Source organism: Cetorhinus maximus, chromosome 38, assembly GCF_964194155.1.
Source record: "Cetorhinus maximus chromosome 38, sCetMax3.hap1.1, whole genome shotgun sequence".
In the NCBI taxonomy this organism is placed as follows: domain Eukaryota; kingdom Metazoa; phylum Chordata; class Chondrichthyes; order Lamniformes; family Cetorhinidae; genus Cetorhinus; species Cetorhinus maximus.
Window position 1 is genome coordinate 3,862,976 of NC_135916.1, and position 21,935 is coordinate 3,884,910.

At 43.6% G+C, this 21,935-nt stretch overlaps 1 protein-coding gene across 4 annotated transcripts in view; it reads left to right on the forward strand.

The window, feature by feature from the left end:
* The window catches only part of LOC144672515 (immunoglobulin superfamily member 1-like), a 43,331-nt gene that overhangs the window by 11,938 nt on the left and 9,458 nt on the right, over window positions 1–21,935 (forward strand). For 2 of the 4 annotated variants that reach the window (XM_078534355.1, XM_078534356.1), the window contains exons 5-8: window positions 2,836–3,129; window positions 7,791–7,832; window positions 8,579–8,674; window positions 13,214–13,353. In XM_078534355.1, coding sequence (XP_078390481.1) covers window positions 2,836–3,129; window positions 7,791–7,832; window positions 8,579–8,674; window positions 13,214–13,338 — 557 coding nt within the window. In that variant the 3' untranslated portion in view covers window positions 13,339–13,353. Of the gene's footprint in view, window positions 1–2,835; window positions 3,130–7,790; window positions 7,833–8,578; window positions 8,675–13,213; window positions 13,354–13,863; window positions 14,811–21,935 lie in introns of those variants that run through there. The other 2 variants (XM_078534358.1, XM_078534357.1) reach the window with 2 other exon arrangements.

A 21,935-nucleotide genomic window follows, 5' to 3' on the forward strand; every position in this document is an offset into this window, starting at 1 on the left:
GCACCTCGCACCGTTACCTTACTTCTCACAGTTCCCACAGACAAGCTGTCTCTATGATGACTCCCCCCAAGTTTGTTTAATCATGGACACACACATACACACACACAGACACACACACAAACAAAGTCTTCTTTACAGTATACCACCATATACCCAAAATATTTTTAAAAACATGCTCTTTCACACCATCCCCGAAATGGAAGATAATGAAACATCATAGATCAAAAAAAGCATGTTAATTTTCTCAATCCACTTTGCATCGCTTACTATGCTTAGCTATACAAATCAAGACAGAATGGTGTACTTGCATCAACCATGAACAGATATACATTCTTTGTAAGAATTTAGCTCATTCCAGTTAATCCTCAATTCCCCAATTCCCTAGTCGTTCTTAACTTAATCTCCTTTACAACGCATTTGCAATTAAATTCTCTAGGCTAGCCACATCAGCAATTTTTAAATTGAACGGTTGGAATAACAAACTCCCCCGGAACCATCAGGCGTTTTAATCTTGAAATTTTCCAGAAAATTCAAAGACTTTTGTACAATTGTATGTACGTATGTACAATTGTCTCTGAAGAGTTCTTTGCAGCACACACTTCAAAATTATGCGAAGCTAAGTCCAAACTTAATGTAAAAATAAAAATAAAAATACCTGGGAAAACTCAGGAGGTCTGGCAGCATCTGCGGAGAGGAACACAGTTAACGTTTCGAGTCCGTATAACTCTTCAACAGAACTAAGTAAAAATTGAAGAGATGTGAAATATAAGCTGGTTTTAAGGGGGTGTGGGACAGGTAGAGCTGGATAGAGGGCCAGTGATAGGTAGAGATAGCCAAAAGATGTCATAGACAAAAGGAAAAAGAGGTGTTGAAGGTGGTGATATTATCTAAGGAATGTGCTAATTAAGGGTAGAAAGCAGGACAAGCAAGGTACAATAGCCCTAGTGGGGGTGCGGTGAAGGATTCGAAATATGCTAAAAGGTAGAGATAAAACAATGGATGGAAGTACATTTAAAAATAATGGAAATATTTGGGAAAAGATAGATCTATATAAATTATTGGAAAATTGGAGGGGATGGGTGGGGCGGTGGATCGGAAAGGGGGTGGGGATGGAGGAGAAAGTTCATGATCCAAAATTGTTGAACTCAATATTCAGTCCAGAAGGTTGTAAAGTGCCTAGATCCCTTTTGTTCCCATTAGCTGAATATTTATCCTGATGCACATTGAACGTCCGTGAGCAGGTGTCAGCTGTGGCTCAGTTCATAGCACCCTCGCCTTTGAATCAGAGGGTTGTGGGTTCATGTCCCACTCCCGGAAAAACCAAGAACTGTGATGGTACTCGAAAGAGTTGCAATCTGTGACTGTCGATAACTCGAAAGAGTTTGAACGTCCGTGAGAAATGACCCAATGGATTCTGAAGTAACATTTCATGGCCCTTTAGCAACATAGCACCATCTTCCATATCGCAGGCGTCAACAGCCATTGTTAAACTGCCTTGTATAGTCAGATGCAACTTTCAAGCTGTTAACTGCATTCTGAGACTCTTGAGTCCGTAGGAATTTCCTTTTCTGTTTCAATATCCTAGGCAGTAGAGCAACTACACTGCTGTACATTGGCACGAATTTCCGTTAAAATATACTCATGCACAGAATTCCCAAAACATCCCGTTATGTTGTAGACACTCTACAATGGCTTGTCTTATGGCATCAAGTGGGGCAACTTGCCCACGTCCAACAGTGTGGCCCAAATATGTAACCATTGCTTTCACAAATTCACTAAAGCCCGATTTGCAGCCTGTAGTCAGTCAAGCAGTTCATTCACGTGCCTTGCGAAGTTTTACTGGGTTAATAGTGTGATATAGTGCTTGCTGTGGTCGCTGCTGTCGGCAAATCCTGTTAATCTCTCGGCTAAACGGCGCTGGACCCTCTTCGTGCTATAGTTAAGGCACTTTCTGCTTACAGATCTGAAAATTGGCTAGCACTACTACAGGGTTGGATATAATCCATGGAATGGATGGAGTGCATTGCCAAGTTAGTATATGGCTCCTGAAGGAGCCATTTACTGACTCATTGAATGTGAAGCTGAACCAGAAGTGACGCGTAATAAGCGATCTGGCATTGCCGCCAGTTTCATCTTCCAATAGGATGTTCCGCTGGAGTCCACAGACTGAACTGAATTCGGGACAGGAGGTAATCTGCGGCTGGAACGTCATCTCTTGTTTGGTATTTCATCCCAGTACAAGTCCTGCACTCCACCGCCAAAACCCCTACTCCCCTCCACACCCCCCGACATGCACACACAATTTTACCAAGCTCCCTCGGTGGAGACGGAGGCGGTGACCCTGAAACCATTGTCGATTGCGGTAAAAGCCCATCTGTTTCACTAATGTCCTCCTGGGAAGGAAATCTGCCGTCCATTCCTGGCCTGGCCTACTTGTGACCCCGGATCCACAGTAACGTGGTTGACTCTTAAGTGCCCACTGAAATGGCACAGCGTGCTACTCAGTTGTGTCAATCAGTTATAACAGCCCGAGCAACACTATGGGTGTACCTAGACACGCAGGGACTGCAGCGGTTCAAGAAGGCAGCTTACCACCACCTTCTCAAAGGGCAATTAGAGATGAGCAATAAATGCTGGCTTCTCAGACAGGTCCATATCCCAGAAATGAATAAAAATAAATAAATAGCTTTAAAAAAAATCTAATTGAACGCAGGTAATTTATGTCAGATTAACTATTAAAATAACATTGGTCTAGCATTACTGGACTATCAGGACCAGGTGTACATTATTCTCTTAACGTTGACCAATTCAAATGTTTTTGATATTGATATTCAGCAGGAATAAAGGCACCTCTAAGCATCCTTCAACCAGCCTCCGCTGCGGTTATTAAAGGCGACAATCTCAGCATGTCATGCACCACCGTTACAGATGGTTGGTGCTTTCTCTACCAAGATTATCACGATGCATATTGGAACTTGCCAATTGCAAAAGAAAGGAGCAACGTTACCGTCTCCATAACAGCTGTAAACGTTTGCGACGGAGGCAGCTACTCGTGCCAGTGCCTCGTAGAATGGAATGGTACAAAGGTGTACGCAGCACGAAGCAACCTAATGCAAGTTAACATCTTTGGTGAGTTCATTGGTAGTTGATGTATTGCACTCTGTGACGTAGGTGATGTCTTCCACTCAGTGACTGTCAGAGCTTCAAAAGATCACATGTTTCAAATCAAAATGACGCAGAATGATTTATTTGTTTGATAAATGGTCGTTTGGCGGTACAGAACCTGAGCATTGCTGAAAGAGGAGACGCATCCAAGATATTCGCCTAGTCGAAACGCTTCGAAGTCATTTTGTTTTTCAGCAATGTTTGTTTGATACCAATTGGGGCCTTCTATATAAGTGATAAATAGAGAGAATGGCGGATACATTGTGCAATGACCGACCCTGACACACGGTTGAATGTTTTCACAGCAATGGATGTAAATTTTGAATGTAGGGTTTAATAGGCCTTGGTATGCACTTATCATAGCCTGTGTCCATGATGGGTTGCATAACTTATGGGGGCCCAGAAAGAGGCCTTATTTGCCCACGGATATCATATCGGTCTTCATAGGTCATCTGCCATCTTCCCTAATCCAGACCTTCTACTGCCTTCATCCTCAAATGAGCCTCCACTTCAATGCATCAAATTCTCTTCAACCACCAGCTGTGGCATAGAACTCCGCATTCTCACCACTCATTTGGTGAAGAACTTTCGTCTGGAATCCCTACTGGAGTTCACAGTCACTATATTATATTGATTGCCACAAGGCAGGATGTCCCCCACTGTGGAAACATAATCTCTGCCTCCATCTATCAGTAGCTTCACAGCTATAAATGCCTATTTGAGGTCAAACCAGAAGATTATGTTCTCCAATGGACTAGAAACCCAGCTTGCCGACCCTTTCCTGACATGTATACACACGTATAACCGGTATAAACCTTGTCTTCTCCGAACTATCATTATTCTTTTTTGTTTTGAATAATATGTTGAAAAGAAGATAACAGTGTTCTCTAAGTGTGGCTTAACCAAGTTCTGAATCAGGTTTGGCTTCCCTACTTTTCAATTCCGTCTCTCTAGAAATAAAAGCTAGCGTTCGGTTGGCTAGGGTCATGGCCTCGTCACCCGATGAGAAAATTTTAGGACTTAGTGTATTTGTAATCTGAACACCATTTGATTATCTAGCCCACCGAACGCACAGCCTCCAAGTACCATTTCACCACCACCCCCCTACCCCGCCCCCCACCACCCCCGTTGTTTCTACCAAAATGAGCTATTCCAAAATTATATGTGTTGAAATTCATCAGGCAATTGCAAGCAACCTGAGTCGCCAATCCTGCTTCCCCACTTGCCCCAGCCACATAATGTTGTCAATCATCTTAGCAACGCCACTACTTACGCCCGGAAATTAACAACGCATCATTATTAGTTAACAGACGATGCACAATTGTTTGCCCATTCTATAAGTTTATTAATGTCCTTCTGTGATTCGTTGCAGTCTTCCTCGCTATTGACCATCCTGCCCCTCCATTAGGCAGCATCCATAAATTTTGAAATGGGGTCCTTATGATCCCAAAGTCCACATCAACAATGTTAGAATTTGCAGTTGTGGTCCAACCGCCCAGCATTGTGGAGCACCATTTCCCAACTGCTATAACTCCCTATGGCAAAATCTACTCCCACTCGCTGCGTTCTGTCTCGAGGTTGGCCAAAAATCCATTAAGTCTGTTGTTCTCTGAGCCAACTCTCTGATCTTAATAACTTGGCTCTTATGGGACACCTTCTTTCAAAATCCCAGAAGAATTACATTTACTGCTTACCACTTTTCTGGTCGCTTTGTTACCTTCTCAAAAATTCAATAAGGTTGGTCCAGGAAGAATTTCCATTTTGAATTCCATGCTGACTGTTGATTATGAAGTTCATCAATTGTAGGGGTTATCCTGTTCTCTCTTGAAGCCATTATTCCATTAGTTTTCCTACCACTGGCATGGAGCTAATTGGTTGGTCATGCCCTGAAGATATTGTGCCCCTCTTCCTAAACATAGGACTTGCATCAGTTAATGTGGCAGCCTCCCGACACTAAACATTTTTCTAACGAATTATAAAATACGTGCATGAATCACCCTGTTATTTATTTCCTTTATACTCTTAGAATGCATGGATGCATCCATGCGGATCAGAGGTTTTGTCCTCTGAGTTTGCTTCGTTCATTCAATACAAAGAACGGAAATATTCCAAATGTCACGTGTTTCCAACTTATTAAATTCATTGTGAATGACCTAAATGCCACTCTCATAAGCAACCTGACTCGCCATTCCTGCTTCCACTCTTGCCCCAGCCACATAATGTTGTCAATCATCTTAGCAACGCCACTACTTACGCCCAGAAATTAACAACGCATCATTATTAGTTAACAGACGATGCACATAAAGGAAGCAAAATAAATTATTTCCAAAATGTAGCACTCACGTTTCACATCCTGGCAGAGTTTTGTTAAAATCGATACACTCAATGAACATCAGTTCAAGGCGAATTTAAAACTGGGATTTTAGCACAGAACTTGGGAGTTAAGGAAGTTACAACTACTTGAAAATGCATTATTATTAATACTAGTTTACAAATAAAACAGTTTTGAAATAACCGTCGACTTTCTTATGAAAATTAACATCACAATGTGCTGAACAAAATGGACAGATATAAGTCAGGCTTCTGCAATGAAATGTCCTGCCACGAATGATTCGTCTAATTCCATAGAGTCTTAGAGGTCTACAGCACAGAAGAAAAGGCCCTTCATCCCGTTGAGTTTGCGCCGGTCAAACAAGTACCTCAATATTGTGATCCCATTTTCCAGAACTAGGCCCATAGCCTTGTATGTCATGGCACCGAAAGTGCACATCCAAATATTAATTAAATGTTATGAGGTTTCTGCCTTTGCCATCATTTCAGGAAGTAAGATCCAGATTCTCACCACCTTCTGGGTGAAAAAAATATTCATCACATCCCCCCCAAATCTCCTGCTCCTTAGCTTATTTCTCTGCCCCCTGGTTATTCATCCCTCCACCAAGGGGAAAAACTTCCTTCCTCTCTATGCCACTCATAATTTTAGACGCCTCAGTCATGTCTCTCTCAATCTCCTCTGATCCAGGGAAAATGACCCCAGTCTATCCAAACTCTCCTCATAACTAAAACTCTGCAGCCCAGGCATCATCCTGGTAAATCTCCTCTACACTCTGGTGCAATTCCATCCTTCCTATAATGCGGATCCCAGAACTGCATGCAATACTCTAGCTGTGGCCTAACCAGCGTTTTATACAGTTCCAGCATAACCTCCCTGTTCTTATATACTATGCTTCGGCTAATAGAGAGCAAGCATCCCATACGCCTTCTTAACAACATTATCTACCTGTCCTGCTTCTTAAGGGACAGGTGGACATGTACACCAAGGTCCCTCTGACTCTCGGTACTTTCCTACCATTCATCGTGTATTCCCGTGCCTTATTTGTCCTGCTCAAGTGCATCATTTTACACTTATCTGGATTAAATTCCATTTGCCACTGATCAGCCCATTTTACCAGCCCGTCTATATCCTCCTGTAATCTAAGGCCATCCTCCTCACTATTTAACATTCCACCACTTTTCGTGTCATCCACGAAATAATCAATGGAACAATGCCCATTTATAGGCAATGAATTACTTTTGAATTTGCCCATTTGCCCAGTGTCGGGCTTTCAAGATATGCAGGACCATATCCCATAAACTCCAAAGCGATAGTAAGCAAATAGCCTGTTTTAACAATGTTGGTTGATAAATGTATATTACACAAAGGATTCCGGTCGAGAACTCCCGTGTGCTTTATTAATAAAGAAATATTAAAATTATGTGATTTATCTGTTTCGTGTAGCAACTGAAGTCCCTTCCCTACTAATCTGCAGCACTCCCTCAATGGTGGAATGAAAGCGTCAGTCTGGATGATGTTAACAGGTCTCTGGACGGGGCTTGCACCCAAATTAATACCCTCAGAGAGGCGTTTGTGAATGTGCATTGACGAAAAAGGACAGGTTGTGTCGTTCTCCATGGCCTGTGATATAAGTAGTTGAGTGCCTCTACCCCAGCTGCAACCCCCTTGGAACAGGCTACCTAAAAGACCTGATTCTGAAATAGTCATGCCACTGATGTCTCGGGCCTGTTATTTGGGCAAAAGGCGTGTTGAGTGGCCCTACATAGACTAACGCAAGGTCACATTCAGCGCAGTGCGAGCGTGGTGGTGAGCAAATTATGTTCTGAGAGCGAATTGGAGAGTGATAGCTATAAAATGAGGCAGGCATAATCCCTACTGGAGCTGGGATTGCGGGATTAAGTGCAAGGCATGACGAGTTATCTCTGAAGAGGAAGCAATTGTCCTACTATTAACGCTTTTTTAAAAAAAAAACTGTGAGGGTCCTAACTAACTCATCCAAGCTTCCAGTGCCTAACACGCTAGAGCTGAAGTTGTCTGTGAGTCTGTCTTGCCTTGTCTGTTTATTTTGCTTGAATAAGAGGACTTCAAATGTGGGAGGCTAAAAAGTCATCTTGTGCAATGGCTCAGAATGGAATAGGCCACCTGTGACACACATTAAGTTCCACTGCAGTCGACATTACGAAATATCATGCGCAGCCTACCGTGTCTGGCCGAGCTCATAGCCCCTTTATTTTTGTTTTTGCTCCACCGCCAGACTCGGTTTTCTAGCCCTTTCACTTTTTTTTTATTGCAGACCGTCAAGAACCGAAATATAAACCTGCCGGAACGGGGTCCAGTAAGTAGACAATGAAGTCTGTCTATTTTTTTTTTAAGTATATTGTAATGTACCCTAATTTAAAACAACATTGCATACGTTGTAGGAAATAGCATAGAACATATTCCACAGGCCAATTGGCTGATATAATCTGCACCCATGGTTTGTGCAACAAAAGGCCATTCGGCGCCATCTCGCTGCACTCCCGCGGAGCCTAAGGATCAATTTATTTAATGGGAAGTGGGTGTCGCTGGCAAGGACAGCAGTTGTTTGCCAATCCCTGAATGCCCTTGAACTGAGTGGCTTGCTAGGTTAACTGAGAGGGAAAAGTTAAAAATCAGCCACTTTGATGTGGGTCTGGAGTCACACGCTACCAGTTAGGTAAACTGATTGTCTTTCCATAAAGGACACTAGTACACCAGATTTTTTATTTTTAACCACAGCGGATGATAATTTCACGGTATTCGTTACCGAAATTAGCTCTCGATTCCAATCTTTATTAGTTGAATGGATGTTATGCCGTTTGAACCCCGAGTCCCCCGAGAATTAATCTGAGTCTCTGTTTTGGCCAATTGACTTCGTAATCATTTCACCGAGAGTATTCAGTAACGCCCATTCTTTTATCCAAGTTTTTCTAAAACTCCAGCTGGCAATGATGAGTTATCAGCTACAAATAGATAAATTTGTCACTGTTTACCATTACTACGGTTATAGCGTTACACTCATTGCAAAACACTTTACTTTTTCCCCCCCCCCTCCCCTCTCAGGTAATAAGATTCCTGTGGCATTGAGTTTGGTTTTTACGTCATTCGTAGTACTTATTCTAATCTCTGCGTTACTGGGCGTCGTCCTGTCTAAAAAGAGTAAGTAAACAAAAAGTGTTAAATATCCCTTTAAATGCAAGATTGCGTTTTTTTGTTACTATCTTTGCACTTCTCCCCGGGGAAATAACCAAACCGTCATTGATGAACAAGCCTATCAGCAAGGAACTATCCGTATCCATAAAACCATGGCCATACCAATGGATGTGGTGATTAGGCCGACAGAGTCGGGTTGGAGAACGGGGCGTGGAGGGTGGCAGTGGTGGTAATGGCTGAGGGGGTTAATAAGTCTTGCAGCGCGAAGTACATTCACCAAGTGGAGGGGAGGTGGTGGTGGTGGTGGCCGGACTGAGGAATGGCTGCAGACACACCAGGTACAAGTACCCTGCCGGGCGAACTGCAGCTGGAGGATCATCAACTCGGTGAAAGAGGCGCTTTGGTCTGCCCGAAACTTGTTGGTCTTCCAGCACAAAGAGTTGTCCCCGACCGATTGTTGCAGACTGGCACAATCCAAAGTCCAGGACTACGTGCTGAGGGACGCACTAAAGCTTGGGGCAGCTGCCGCAAAGGCGCAATGGGGAAGGGTCGCTGTCTAAGACCTTTCTACCACAGCGCACCGAGAGACTGGGAACTGTTTAGAGCCCCTCGGGCTGTACAGATCAAAATGAAAGGCTGTAAATGATTGTAATATTGTTTGTACTGATGCACCTGGTGATACATTTTGTAAAAGTTTAACCTGGATTGTACCCTTGTAATGTTGTTTTTGAAATGGTTTTGAATGTGATTGAAGATATTTTATGAATAAAGTATATTTTTACAAAAAAAAAAAAAGAAATGGCAAGTGGAGCACCACTGTCCATTCCACTGGATTAGTCTGGGTGGGGAGTGCAACCGTGAACAACACTTGGAATGTTTCTGTTACACAAAAGCTTCGGATGTCCATAAATGGCAAGTGATACGTGGGATGAAACGACTGACTAAGGTAATTAGCGAAAAAAAAAAATACCAGACCAGAAATCAAGGCTAAAAACAAAATACTGCGGATGCTGGAAATCTAGAACAAAAACAAAAATACCTGGAAATAGTCAGCAAGTCTGACCGCATCTGCGGAGAGGGACACAGTTGACGTTTCCAGTCCGTATGACACTTCATCAGAACTAAGACATAGAAATGAGATGAAATATAAGCTGGTAGAGGGGAGGGGGTGGGGGGAGGTGGGACAGACAGAACTCGATAGGCTTGTTTCTTTACACAGTGATTGCTTACCATCTGAAATGCATTTACTGAAAACGTTGCAAAAGCAGATTTGAAATCAATCTCCTACAGGCATTTTGATGTTTGCTTGTAACGGAGTTCGAGTGATTGGATAATTTGAAATAAAAACAGAAAATGCTGGGAAAAAAAAGTAACTCAGCAGGCCTGGCAGCATTTGTGGAGAGGGAAACAGAGCTCATGTTTCGAGTCCGTATGGCCCAACTTCAGAGCTGAAGTGATGTATAAATGTAACGGATTTTGTACTGTTCAAGGGAGGGGGTTGGAACAGGTGGAACATAGTAGAAGGCCAAGTATAGTTGGGAGCTCAGGTGAAATTTGATAAAGATGTCAAGGACACAAGCCAAAAGGGAGTGGTGCTGATAGCGTTAAAGACTAAGCAGATGGTAATAGCGAGACACAGGTTGGGCAGCAGAATGTGTTAGAAGCAGACCAAGCGTCAGAGCTCTCTCAAAGCAAAACACAAAACAAGTTCCAGACTGGCTCTGTGCGGAGAAGGGGTTGGGAAAAGTATAACAAATTTGAGGTTATAGTTCATGCTATGAAGTTGCTGAGCTCATCGTTAAGTCCAGAAGACTGTAAAGCGCTTGATGAGTGAGTCGATGTTCCCCCAGTTAACATTGGGTTTAAGTGGATCATTTTATGAGGGACAGAAATGTGAACATGAGAGCAAGATGGTGATTTTTTTTTTTATTATTCCCCTTCATTCATGGGATGTGAGTGCCACTGGCTAGGCCAAGTTTTATTGCCTATCCCTAATTGCCCCTTGAGAAGGTGGTAGTGAACTGCCTTCTTGAGTCGCTGCAGTTCCTGTGGTGTAGGTACACCCACAGCGCTGTTAGGGAGGGTGTTCCAGGTTTTCGATCCAGCGACAGTGAAGGAACGGCCCATATAATTCCAAGACAGGATGGTGAGAGACTTGGAACGGAATTTCCAGGTGTTGGTGTTCCCATGTTGCTGCTGCCCTTGTCCTTCAAGAATGCAGCTGTGGTGGATTTGGAAGGTGGTGTGCAAGGCGGCTTGGTGAGGTCCTGCCGTGCAGCTAATGGATGGTACACACTGCTGTCACTGTGCGTCGGTGGTGGAGGAAGGGAGTGTGTTTGGAACGGGTTCCGATCAAGCGGGCTGCAATGTCCTGGATGTTGACGATCTTCTTAAGTGGAGTTGGAACTGTTGCTGGAACCAGACAAGTGAAGAGTATTCCATCACACTCATGACTTGTGCATTGTAGATGGTGGACAGGCTTTGGGGAGTTTGAAGGTGAGTTACTAACCGCAAGATTCGTAGCCCCTGCTCTGCTCTTGTAGCCACAGTAATTATTTGACTAACCCAGTTCAGTTTGTGCTCAATTGTAATCCACAGGATGTTGATAGTGGGGTATTCAGCAATGGTAATGATTTTGAATGATGGTTAGATCCTCTCTTGCTGGAGATAGACATCGTCTGCCAATTGTGCGGCGCCAATGTTACCTGCGACTTGTCGCCTAATCCTGGATATTGTCCAGTTCTTGCTGCATTTGTACCTGGGCTGGGTCAGTATCTGACGGGTCGTGGATGGTGTTGAACATTGTGCAATCATCAGCGAACATCCCCATTTCTGACCTAATTATGAAAAGAAGGGCATTGATGAGGAAGCTGAAAATGGTTAGACCGTGGACTCTATCCTGAGGAGCTCCTGCATTAATGTCCTGGAACTCAGATGACTGTGCTGCAGCAACCACAACCATCTTCCTCTTTGTTAGGGTCAACTGCAACCAGCGGAGAGTTCCCCTCTAATTCCCATTGATTCAAGTTTTGTTCGGTTTCCTTCATACCACACTCGGTGAAACGCAGCCTTGATGTCAAGAGCGGTCATTCTCACTTCACCTTCGGAGTTCAGGTCTGTTGCCCATGTTTGAACCAAGGCTGTAATGGGGTCAGGAGCTGAGTGATCCTGGTGGTGCCCAAACTGAGTGTCAGTGAGCTGGTTACTTCTAAGCAAGTGCTGCCTGATAGCACAATTGAAGACCCCTTCCATCACTTTACTGATGATCGAGAGTAGGCTGATGAGACAGTAATTGGCCAGGTTGCATTTGTCCTGCATTTTGTGGACGGGACATACCTGGGCAATTTTCCATACAGCCGGGTAGATGACAGTGTTGTAGGCCATGCTGGAAGAACTTGGCTAGGGGCACGGCATGTTCTGGAGTGCAAGTCTTCAGTATTATTGCGGGAATATTGTGAGGGCCCATAGATTTTGCAATATCTCGTACTATCGGCCGATTCTTGATAACAGATGGGGAGAAGCGAGTTGGCCGAAAGCTGGCATCTGAGATGCTGGGGGGCCTCTGGAGGAGGCCGAGGTCGGTCGTTCACTCCCCACTTTAGGCTGAAGATTGTTGCAAATGCTTCAACCTTATCATCCGCACTGATGTGCTGGGCTCCCCAATCATTGAGGATGCGAATATTTGTGGAGCCTCCATCTTCAGTGAGTTGTTTAGTTGTCCACGACCATTCCCGGTCAAGATTGCGGACTGGCAGCGGCCTTCCTATCGTTTGCGATTTCTATTCACTATCTTTATGGTCATGCTCACATTTCAGTTTGTGGCTTGTTACAAAGCCCCAGGGAAAGCCAGTGTAAACTGGTGGAACAACACCCATTCTTCTGAATAGGCCCTATAATGTCTTCTGCAATTAACAATGCAAACCATGAACTCTGAACTCCATTTTTGTTAGGCGTTTTTATCCAAAACTCTTTTCCCCACAGGGCCAGTCATATGATTTCATGTTTTCCTTTCAGAGAGTACGGGCCCTTGTTCTGCCATTGTCACATTCTGCTACCTTACCTTTATGCCACTATTAGCACCTTCTTTAGTCTTTAACACTCGCATTAACAGACCTTTGTCTTGTGCCCATGACAGCTTTATCAATCCCTCCTCAGCTCCCACCTACCCCTGACCTTCCATTTCTCTCCGACTGTTCAACGAACCTCCCATTACATTCCGGCATCCCTTCAATCTCTGAAGTAGAGTCAGATGTACTCGAAACATTAAGGCCCCCTTCCTCTGTCCACACACGCTGCCAGGCCTGCAAAGATTTTTTTTCAAAACGTACTGTCTTTATTTCAGATTTGCAGCACCCGCAGTATTTTGCTTTTAATTGAATTGGGTAGTTCTCTTTTGGAAAGCTTACATGTTGATAAGTCACTAGTGGACCTTGGTTGCCCGTAAATATATCGCCGTTTTAAAAAACACCGTGATTTTCTACACGGCATACTTCGTTCAATGTTGAGTGCCGCAGAAAATGATAAACATGCATTATTCTGTTTCAGTACCTGCTACGGACCAACCACGCAGCCAAGGTGAAACAGTGAGTATCCAGCCCTGTCCTTTGAAGCATGCAGTTTATTACTTAATATATGCTAAGAAGCCTAAATCTGTGAATGTTAAATTATGATGTGGGGCCTGTGAATTCCTTAATACATTAAAAGTGCATAACACATGTTGTTGAGGGAACATAATTATATTGTGCAGAAGCGCTTGCAATCGAGTTTTGGAAGCGCATTTTGCACAATTCCTTTCTGCAATAATAAACTCTCAATGCTTCGGATGTGCACACGGCAGGAGCGAATACCGAACGGCATTTAATGGATAATTCGTACAGTTTTCTTGGGAATGCTAAAATTGTCAATGCTCGTTCAATGTTTCCCTGATTGAAAATTACGACACGTGAACAAATGGCGAAATTATGTTATAGGCAACAGAACTGAAGCCCATTGCACGTTCGAGAAGGAATTTGCCAAATGCATTATAGAAAAATAGATACGGCAGGTTGAAGTTCAATATAATAATGCATCAACATATTTCCTACGTGTGTGCATGCAAAGTTAATTTTTGGACACGCTATATTTATATCATTAATTAATATCAATCAGTTCAACTGATTCTCAAGTAACAACTCGGCAATTTTGATCCTTTTTAGGAACTGCAATCCATTCCCGATTAAAAGGAGCAGGAAACGGTTCCTCAATGCACTTGGTGTTCAAACGAACAATGGACTGTGTTTCGATGGGGGGTGGGGGCATGCTTGCAACTGAAGCTAGTATCCGTGACAGAGAAGTCGAAAATGCCTATAGAGCACTACGCCAGTCTTATTGCAGGACAATGAGCGAAGGAAGCATTGCTCCCAGGGAATATTTCGCTCCAGAAAATATTTCGTTCAGTTGGTGCAATTGACAAATTATAGCAGTATGTACAGATTATGGAGGATTACCAAAATAAGGAATGTTTCACCATGTCCGCCGAGGCAAAGCGCCAGAAGGCCGAAGGGCCTGTTCCTGTGCTGTACTTTTCTTTGTCCTTTGTTCTTCCTTCTACTTCAGTGACCATGATTAAGTTACATCATTAATGTGCTGTTGAAGTTCCCCTCCATTCTTAAATTCTAGTAAAAAAAAGACCATAGCATTCTCGAGGAATGTTATATACATGTTGGGGGTGGGGGGTGGGGGGGGGAATTATAGTCTCCTACAAAGCTAAATGATTAAGTGTTTTTTCTTGTTGTTGTAGTAGAACAAATGGTAGTGGCTGTTATCAGTTGCTAGAGAAGGAATAACACTATCCACAGCTTGTTGCTATTGTTACTTCAATGAAGATAGCTATGTGCTGGTCTGATCTCAAGTAATGTTCCCATTCACAGCCTCAATGTCGAGCATTGACTTGCTTGCTTGAGTTGGCCGGGAGAATACAGGATGTACTAAGGGATGTTCAGGCTGGCTGCAAAGTGGCTGCATGTTGTTTTATACTCTGTGCCTACTGCCATTGCATAGCTTGCCATTGATATAATATCGCCACTGCTACATTAATTTCTTTCTACCTACATTTTGTGAGGAGACGCACCCACATTAAATTAGGATTGATATTTCGTTTTGCAGTTGTGACTCCTCGTATTAATTTAGTAGAAAGATCTGCCTAGAAACAGACAAATGTTACCGAACTGACCAACAATGGCATTTCCTTTTGGAAATTCTCTCTGCGCAAGGCACAAACCCAAAGTCCCTCCCAGTTCTTTCGAAGCTTTTCCGTCCATCTTTCACTTAGAGCTCAAAAGAGTGGTTTAAGCATAGAAGCAGGCTACATAATATGTGGGGTGCGAGAAACGACAATTGACTAGATGAATAGTGGTGTTTGCTTTAAACCATATGTTCTATTGCACCTGGAACCTCCCGACTGACCATACGTGGTCCATCTCCTCAGTCCAGCATGTAGTCTTGGATGAGCATTCCGAGCATTGGCGTTGGCCGTCGGCAGGCATCCTTGCATGTTTTCCTTCAACCTACCGCCGGGCCAGCTATTCCAATTTGCACGGCCCCTCACATGTGACAGCAAGTGGGATATGTGAGATATTATTAATGCTAACCGGGGTAAGATCACTTATGTTCCCCTGATAAGACCCTTCCCTCATTACTGAAAGGTTAAATTGTTGTTCAGGAGGGGATGTACAGCTTATTATTTGGGCATGGACCTTAATTCTTGGGATGGGAGAGAGAAGTGGAGGGGGGAGAGGTGCTGGAAAGGTTTTTTTTTTACAAAAGGCCAACATTTTGAAAAATGGTATTGTTAATCCCGAAGAAGAACAGAAAAAAATGTTAAGATGAAAGCAAAAAACTGCGGATGCTGGAAATCCAAAACAAAAATGAAAATAAAAATAGCTGGAAAAACTCAGCAGCTCTGGCAGCATCTGCGGAGAGGAACACAGTTAACGTTTCGAGTCCGTGTGACTCTTCAACAGAACTAAGTAAAAATAGAACAGAGGTGAAATATAAGCTGGTTTAAGGGGGATGGTGGGGGGTGGTGGGGGTGGGGGGTAGGGGGGGACAAGTAGAGCTGGATAGAGGACCAGTGATAGGTGGGGTTATCCAAAAGATGTCATAGACAAAAGGACAAAGAGGTGTTGAAGGTGGGGATATTATCTAAGGAATGTGCTAATTAAGGGTAGAAAGCAGGACAAGCAAGGTACAGATAGCCCTAGTGGGGGTGGGGTGGGGTGAAGGAATCAAAAAAGGCTAAAAGGTAGAGATAAAACAATGGATGGAAATACATTTAAAAATAATGGAAATAGGTGGGAAGAGAAAAGTCTATATAAATTATTGGAAAAAAGGGTGGGGGGATCGGAAAGGGGGTGGGGATGGAGGAGAGAGAGTTCATGATCTAAAATTATTGAACTCAATATTCAGTCCGGAAGGCTGTAAAGTGCCTAGTCGGAAGATGAGGTGCTGTTCCTCCAGTTTGCGTTGAGCTTCACTGGAACATTGCAGCAAGCCAAGGACGGACATGTGGGCATGAGAGCAGGGTGGCGTGTTGCAATGGCAAGCGACAGGGAGGTCTGGGTCATGCTTGCGGACAGACCGAAGGTGTTCCGCAAAGTGGCCACCCAGTCTGCGCTTGGTCTCTCCAATGTAGAGGAAACCGCATTGGGAGCAACGAATGCAGTAGACTAAATTGAGGGAAGTGCAAGTGAAATGCTGCTTGACTTGAAAGGAGTGTTTGGGCCCTTGGACGGTGAGGAGAGGGGAAGTAAAGGGGCAGGTGTTGCACCTTCTGCGGTTACATGGGAAGGTGCCGTGGGAGGGAGTTGAGGTGTAGTGGGTGATGGTGGCGTGGACCACGGTGTCCCGGAGGGAATGATCTCTGTGGAATGACACCAGGGGGGGTGAAGGGAAGATGTGTTTGGTGGTGGCATCATGCTGGTTTTGGCAGAAATGGCGGAGGATGATCCTTTGAATGCGGAGGCTGGTGGGGTGATGAGTGAGGACAAGGAGGACCCTATCATGTTTCTGGGAGGGAGGAGAAGGCGTGAGGGCGGATGTGCGGGAGATGGGCCGGACACGGTTGAGGGCCCTGTCAACGACCGTGGGTGGAAAACCTCGGTTAAGGAAGAAGGGGGACATGTCAGAGGAGCTGTTTTTGAAGGTAGCATCATCAGAACAGATGCGACGGAGGCGAAGGAACTGAGAGAATGGGATGGAGTCCTTAAAGGAAGCGGGGTGTGAGGAGCTGTAGTCGAGGTAGCTGTGGGAGTCAGTAGGCTTGTAATGGATATTGGTGGACAGTCTATCACCAGAAATTGAGGCAGAGAGGTCCAGGAAGGGAAGGGAAGTGTCAGTGATGGACCATGTGAGAATGATGGAGGGGTGGAAATTGGAAGCAAAATTAATAAATTTTTCCAGGTCCAGACGAGAGCACGAAGCAACACCGAAGTAATCATCGATGTACCGGAGAAAGAGTTGTTTGAGGGGGAACAACCAGTGCACTAACCGTCGCAATACAATCCGAAAGCTGTATGTTAAAGTGAATGGAAAATCCCCTCATTAGCGGCTTGTTCAAAGCTCCAGGGTGGAATAATTGTTGACTTATCTTTTGCACTTTTGCACCGCTATTTTGCTAAGTACACATTTAAGCAGGAGTGCTAATTATTTTCACCAGGGAGGGAGTTGCAAAGATATCTCAGTAAAAGTAAAATGGCAGATACTCCTTCTTTCTTAATTCAGGAAAGCGGTTCCCTGTCAGCATCAGAATCGTAAAACCTGTTCATTTCCAGCGACCACAGTATGCCTGTCAGGAATGATAGAGTGCATGTCGGTTTTCACTGGTGCCAGATAACTCCAATAAGAACAGGAAGCAAAATGGAAAGGTTGCAAGATTAGTGACTGCAAGTAGGAAGCTGGCGAAAGGCCAGTTATCCTGGAGGTAATTTTTCACTGTAAACAGCAAGCGCCTGCTGCTTGGGGGATTTAACCCTTCCATTGTCAGTTCCAACTGGCAGCAGGAATACTGACTGTAATTACGCAGTACAAACACAAGGTGGCAATCCACAGGCAGCATTGTCAGCCTGAGAAGCGATTCTCAAGGTAAACTACTATTAGTCCTTAGCACTGCTTATTAACTATAAAAACATCTAGCAGTGATTCCCCCTCACCCCCGCTTTGATTCAATCTGCATCTCTTATTGTGTTAACATGCTGCAGCGGTTTAAGAGGCGAAACGAGCAGAAAATGTAATCGATTCCAAGGCGGTAGAATTATTTCACATGTCGCAATTCATTGGGAGGATGAATAGGGCATTAAAGGGCAGGAACGACAGCTATAAGGCGGTGGAAGAAACAATTCGGTATTTCGTTGGGTAGAGACGAAAAACAAAGCAAAAACAAAAAAAAAATGAGCGTCAGTGTCAACAACACGAGCCTTTCGAATTTATGGATATGTTATCCATTTACTGTGCATAATGCAGCATTGACCTTATTCCGTATAGTGACTGCTCGCTGTGCTTTGATGCAGTCCCGCTTCAATGCTACTGAGCTTTTGTCCTTCATTGCACGCTAGTGAATGATGCATGGAAATTAAAGACGGAATCCCACATCCGTTGCATACATTTTATTCATTGAGCTAACAAGATGCACATGTATATAAATATGCCTGAGGCTAATCAAAACCTCGCCCAACAAACAGTCGATCCTTTGACTGCAGGGTGAGAAAGAAAAAAATATTCGAGCACCCTGCAAAGCTATTATATCCTTTTGTCACACTGCCCACTATGGTTGACTCGATGTCGTGCAACCAGGAAACAATATAAACTTGATCACGGTATGAACCATGTCTCTGTTCCCTAAAAAAAAATGCCCTTAACAGAAGCTTCAGACATATTGCTAGTTTCCTCCACCTGCTTGATTCTGCATTATTTTTCTACTTGAGACCTGTGAATATTAGAAAGATAGACACATAGAAACTCAGAGCAGGAGCAGGCCATTCGGCCCTTCGGGCCTGCTCCACCATGCAATATGATTATAGCTGATCCTCTCTCTCGAAGCTCTATTCCTGCTTTCTCTCAATACTCCTTGATGCCCTTAACGTCCCAAAAATGTATAAATTTCTTTCTTGAATATACTCAGTGACCCGGCCTCTGGCAGAGAATTCCATAGGTTGGCCGCCCTCTGAGTGAAGATTGATTTCCTCATCTCAGTCCTAAATGTCTTGTCCCGCATCCTGAGCTTGTGGCCCTTGCTTCTAGACTCCACGACCGGGCGAAACATCTCCCCCCCGCCCCCTGCATCCAGTCTGTCTGGCCCTCTTAGAATTTTATACGTTTCAATCAGGTCCCCTTTCATCCTTCTAAACTCTAGTGACCAGTCGAACCAATCTCTGCTCATACGTTAGTCCTGCTGTCTAACATTGTGCAAAGCACTGAGCAAACCAGTGAGCAATTCGGAGGCAGGGAAGGAGCCTTGTTGGATTTTGTTCAATGCTGTGATGTAAGGTTCTTATTGTGAGAATATGAACATTTGGCAGACGTGTTAAAAAAAAACATTGTAACTACTATATTAGGTGTCAGTGAAAAATTCAAAGCAGGCCTCTGGTTTATTACCATGTCCGAAGGTTCACATCTTATGGATTGGCACGAGTGCTGCGACTATTATCTGCATCGCTCATTTTATTCCTGGATCTTCAAATGTCATATCTTGCCGTTCAATTCTATTGTTATTCTTGACAGTAACACCGCGCTGCAAATTTGGCTAGGGTACAAAGGGAAGGGAATGGGACTTAACGCGCGTTTTCCAGAGCATATATGCTATTCGGTCATGGGGTGCAGGCATTTATTTTAATTCCTTAATTGCCCTTCCTGTGGGGTCTGGGGTCACATGTAGACCAGATAAGGACGGCCTTGCTTAATTGTTTGTTTTTTTTAATGACAATCAGCATTGATTTCGTGGTTATCATCAGATTTTAAATTCCAGATTTTTACTGAATTCAATTTTCACCATTGGCCGTAATGCTCCAGGGATTTGAACCCAGAACCAGGAGATCGGATCTCTGGGATCTCATGGATTCGCGGAGCATTATCTTAGTTTTCATGGTGATACCCCATAGCACCCTCACCTTTGAATCAGAGGGTTGTGGGTTCATGTCCCACTCCCGGAAACCAAGAACTGTGAATGTACTCGAAAGAGTTACATGCGATCTGTTGATAACTCGAAAGAGTTACAAGCCAGGCCAGGTAGGCACAGCAGTTTAAGGTCTCGACCTCTTAAGAGAGGTGTCAGCTGTGGCTCAGTTCATAGCACCCTCGCCTTTGAATCAGAGGGTTGTGGGTTCATGTCCCACTCCCGGAAACCAAGAACTGTGAATGTACTCGAAAGAGTTACAATCTGTGACTGTTGATAACTCGAAAGAGTTACATCTTCTAGAGAGGTGCCAGCTGTGGCTCAGTTCATAGCACCCTCGCCTTTGAATCAGAGGGTTGCGGGTTCATGTCCCACTCCTGGAAAACCAAGAACTATGGCGGTAATGCTAGCAATACCACTACGCCACCTTCTCCCCTAAGAAATGCGGGGATGTGCTAGCCATGAGTTCAGTATGCATGGTGTTAGTTGGAAAATTAATGAGGCAAATCACGATAGAATCAATTGGAGGATTTTAGAAGAGGGGTCTGAAAAAAGAGACCTTCAGGTTGACAGAATTCAATATTGATCAAATATTAAAAGAGGAGCATGGAAATCACGACACTTATATAGAAAGCAATGGTTCAGTTTTCAAATGCAAGTTAGGAATACTAAGCTGTTAACAATCACGCTTCGGCTGGGGTACTGTCACATCCTGAGCACCGTGGTTTAAGTTGGATGCTGTGAATTTCGGCATGGCGTGCGAAGCCTTATCAGGATGGAAGCACCACCGAGGACCTCAGTTATATATCATTACTAAGAAGCCCCTTCTTGTAGCACAAAACGGCAATTGTTTCAAAAGAGGTGGTAATAGTGATCATGGAAAAGATGATCATCTGTTTTCACTGGTCGTTCAGCAGCATTAATACACATTTTGGGTAATTGTAAAAGAACTGGAGTGGAGATCAGGAACGGTTTATTTTGAATAAGCATCTGTTTCAAACAGGAACTTATTACATGGAAAAGGGGCAACAGAAATGGACATGTGGTGGCCTAGTGGTAACGCCACTGTATTAGGAATGCACAGGTCCAGGTTAATGGCTTTGCGGACATGGATTTTAAATGCCATCTCAGAAGCTGTGTGAAATTAAATTCAATTAATAAATATGGAATATAAATCAAGTTCCGGTGATGGTGACCATGAAAATGTTGCCATGAACTTAACAATGTCTTTTCGGAAGAAAATATGACATCCTTGCCTGGTCTGGCCTACATGTGACTCCAGACCCACAGCGATGTGGATGGCTCTTAACTGCCCTCTGAAATGGCCGAGCAAGTCACCCTGTTCAAGGACAATTCGGAATGTGCAACAAAGGCTGGTCTTGCCAGTAACACCCACGCACCATGAAAACTGTACATAAATCTAAAACGAAATGAATAATTAAGTATCTCTGGGGGAAAAAAAGCTAAAAACTGGGTGTGTATTAAAATGAACAATGTGAAGGGCTATTGAGATGTAGAAGGTGTCTGCAATTAATTAGGCAATTCTTCAATATTAAGCAAAGCCGATATAGGTCTAATTTACTCATTCTCTGTCTTTTCATTCTCTGAAACATAAGTCTTAGCACCTTCTGTTCGTTTATTCCAGTGCTCGAAGCCATTAGGTTATATAATTTTACATTCATTCAAACGATCAAAGGCATGCTAATTCAATAGTTTTAATGTCAAATAATAAACATGTCGGGTCACTGAAGATTGCAGTAAAATGTACGATGCCATTGATTTGTTTGATTACACCAGTGGTCTGTGGGCAACACTATTACAAGAGAGATTGAATGTTGACAGGCAGGCATACATAGAACGGTAGAACAGTCAATCCCACCAGATAGATTAGCTATTAAATTAGATCATAAATTATCAGTATCTGAACTCTAACTATCTGCCCTTCTATCGATTCCATTGATATGTTGACCAAACAGTCATGAATCAACCATATTGTATACAGTTCTAATTATACAATGTCTAAGGCACTTTGGTTGATCCATTTCTGATTTGTAAAACCCTACTGTTTGACAGAAACTACCGTTAGCACAGGCTTGATTACCACAAACTTGTCTTCAATTA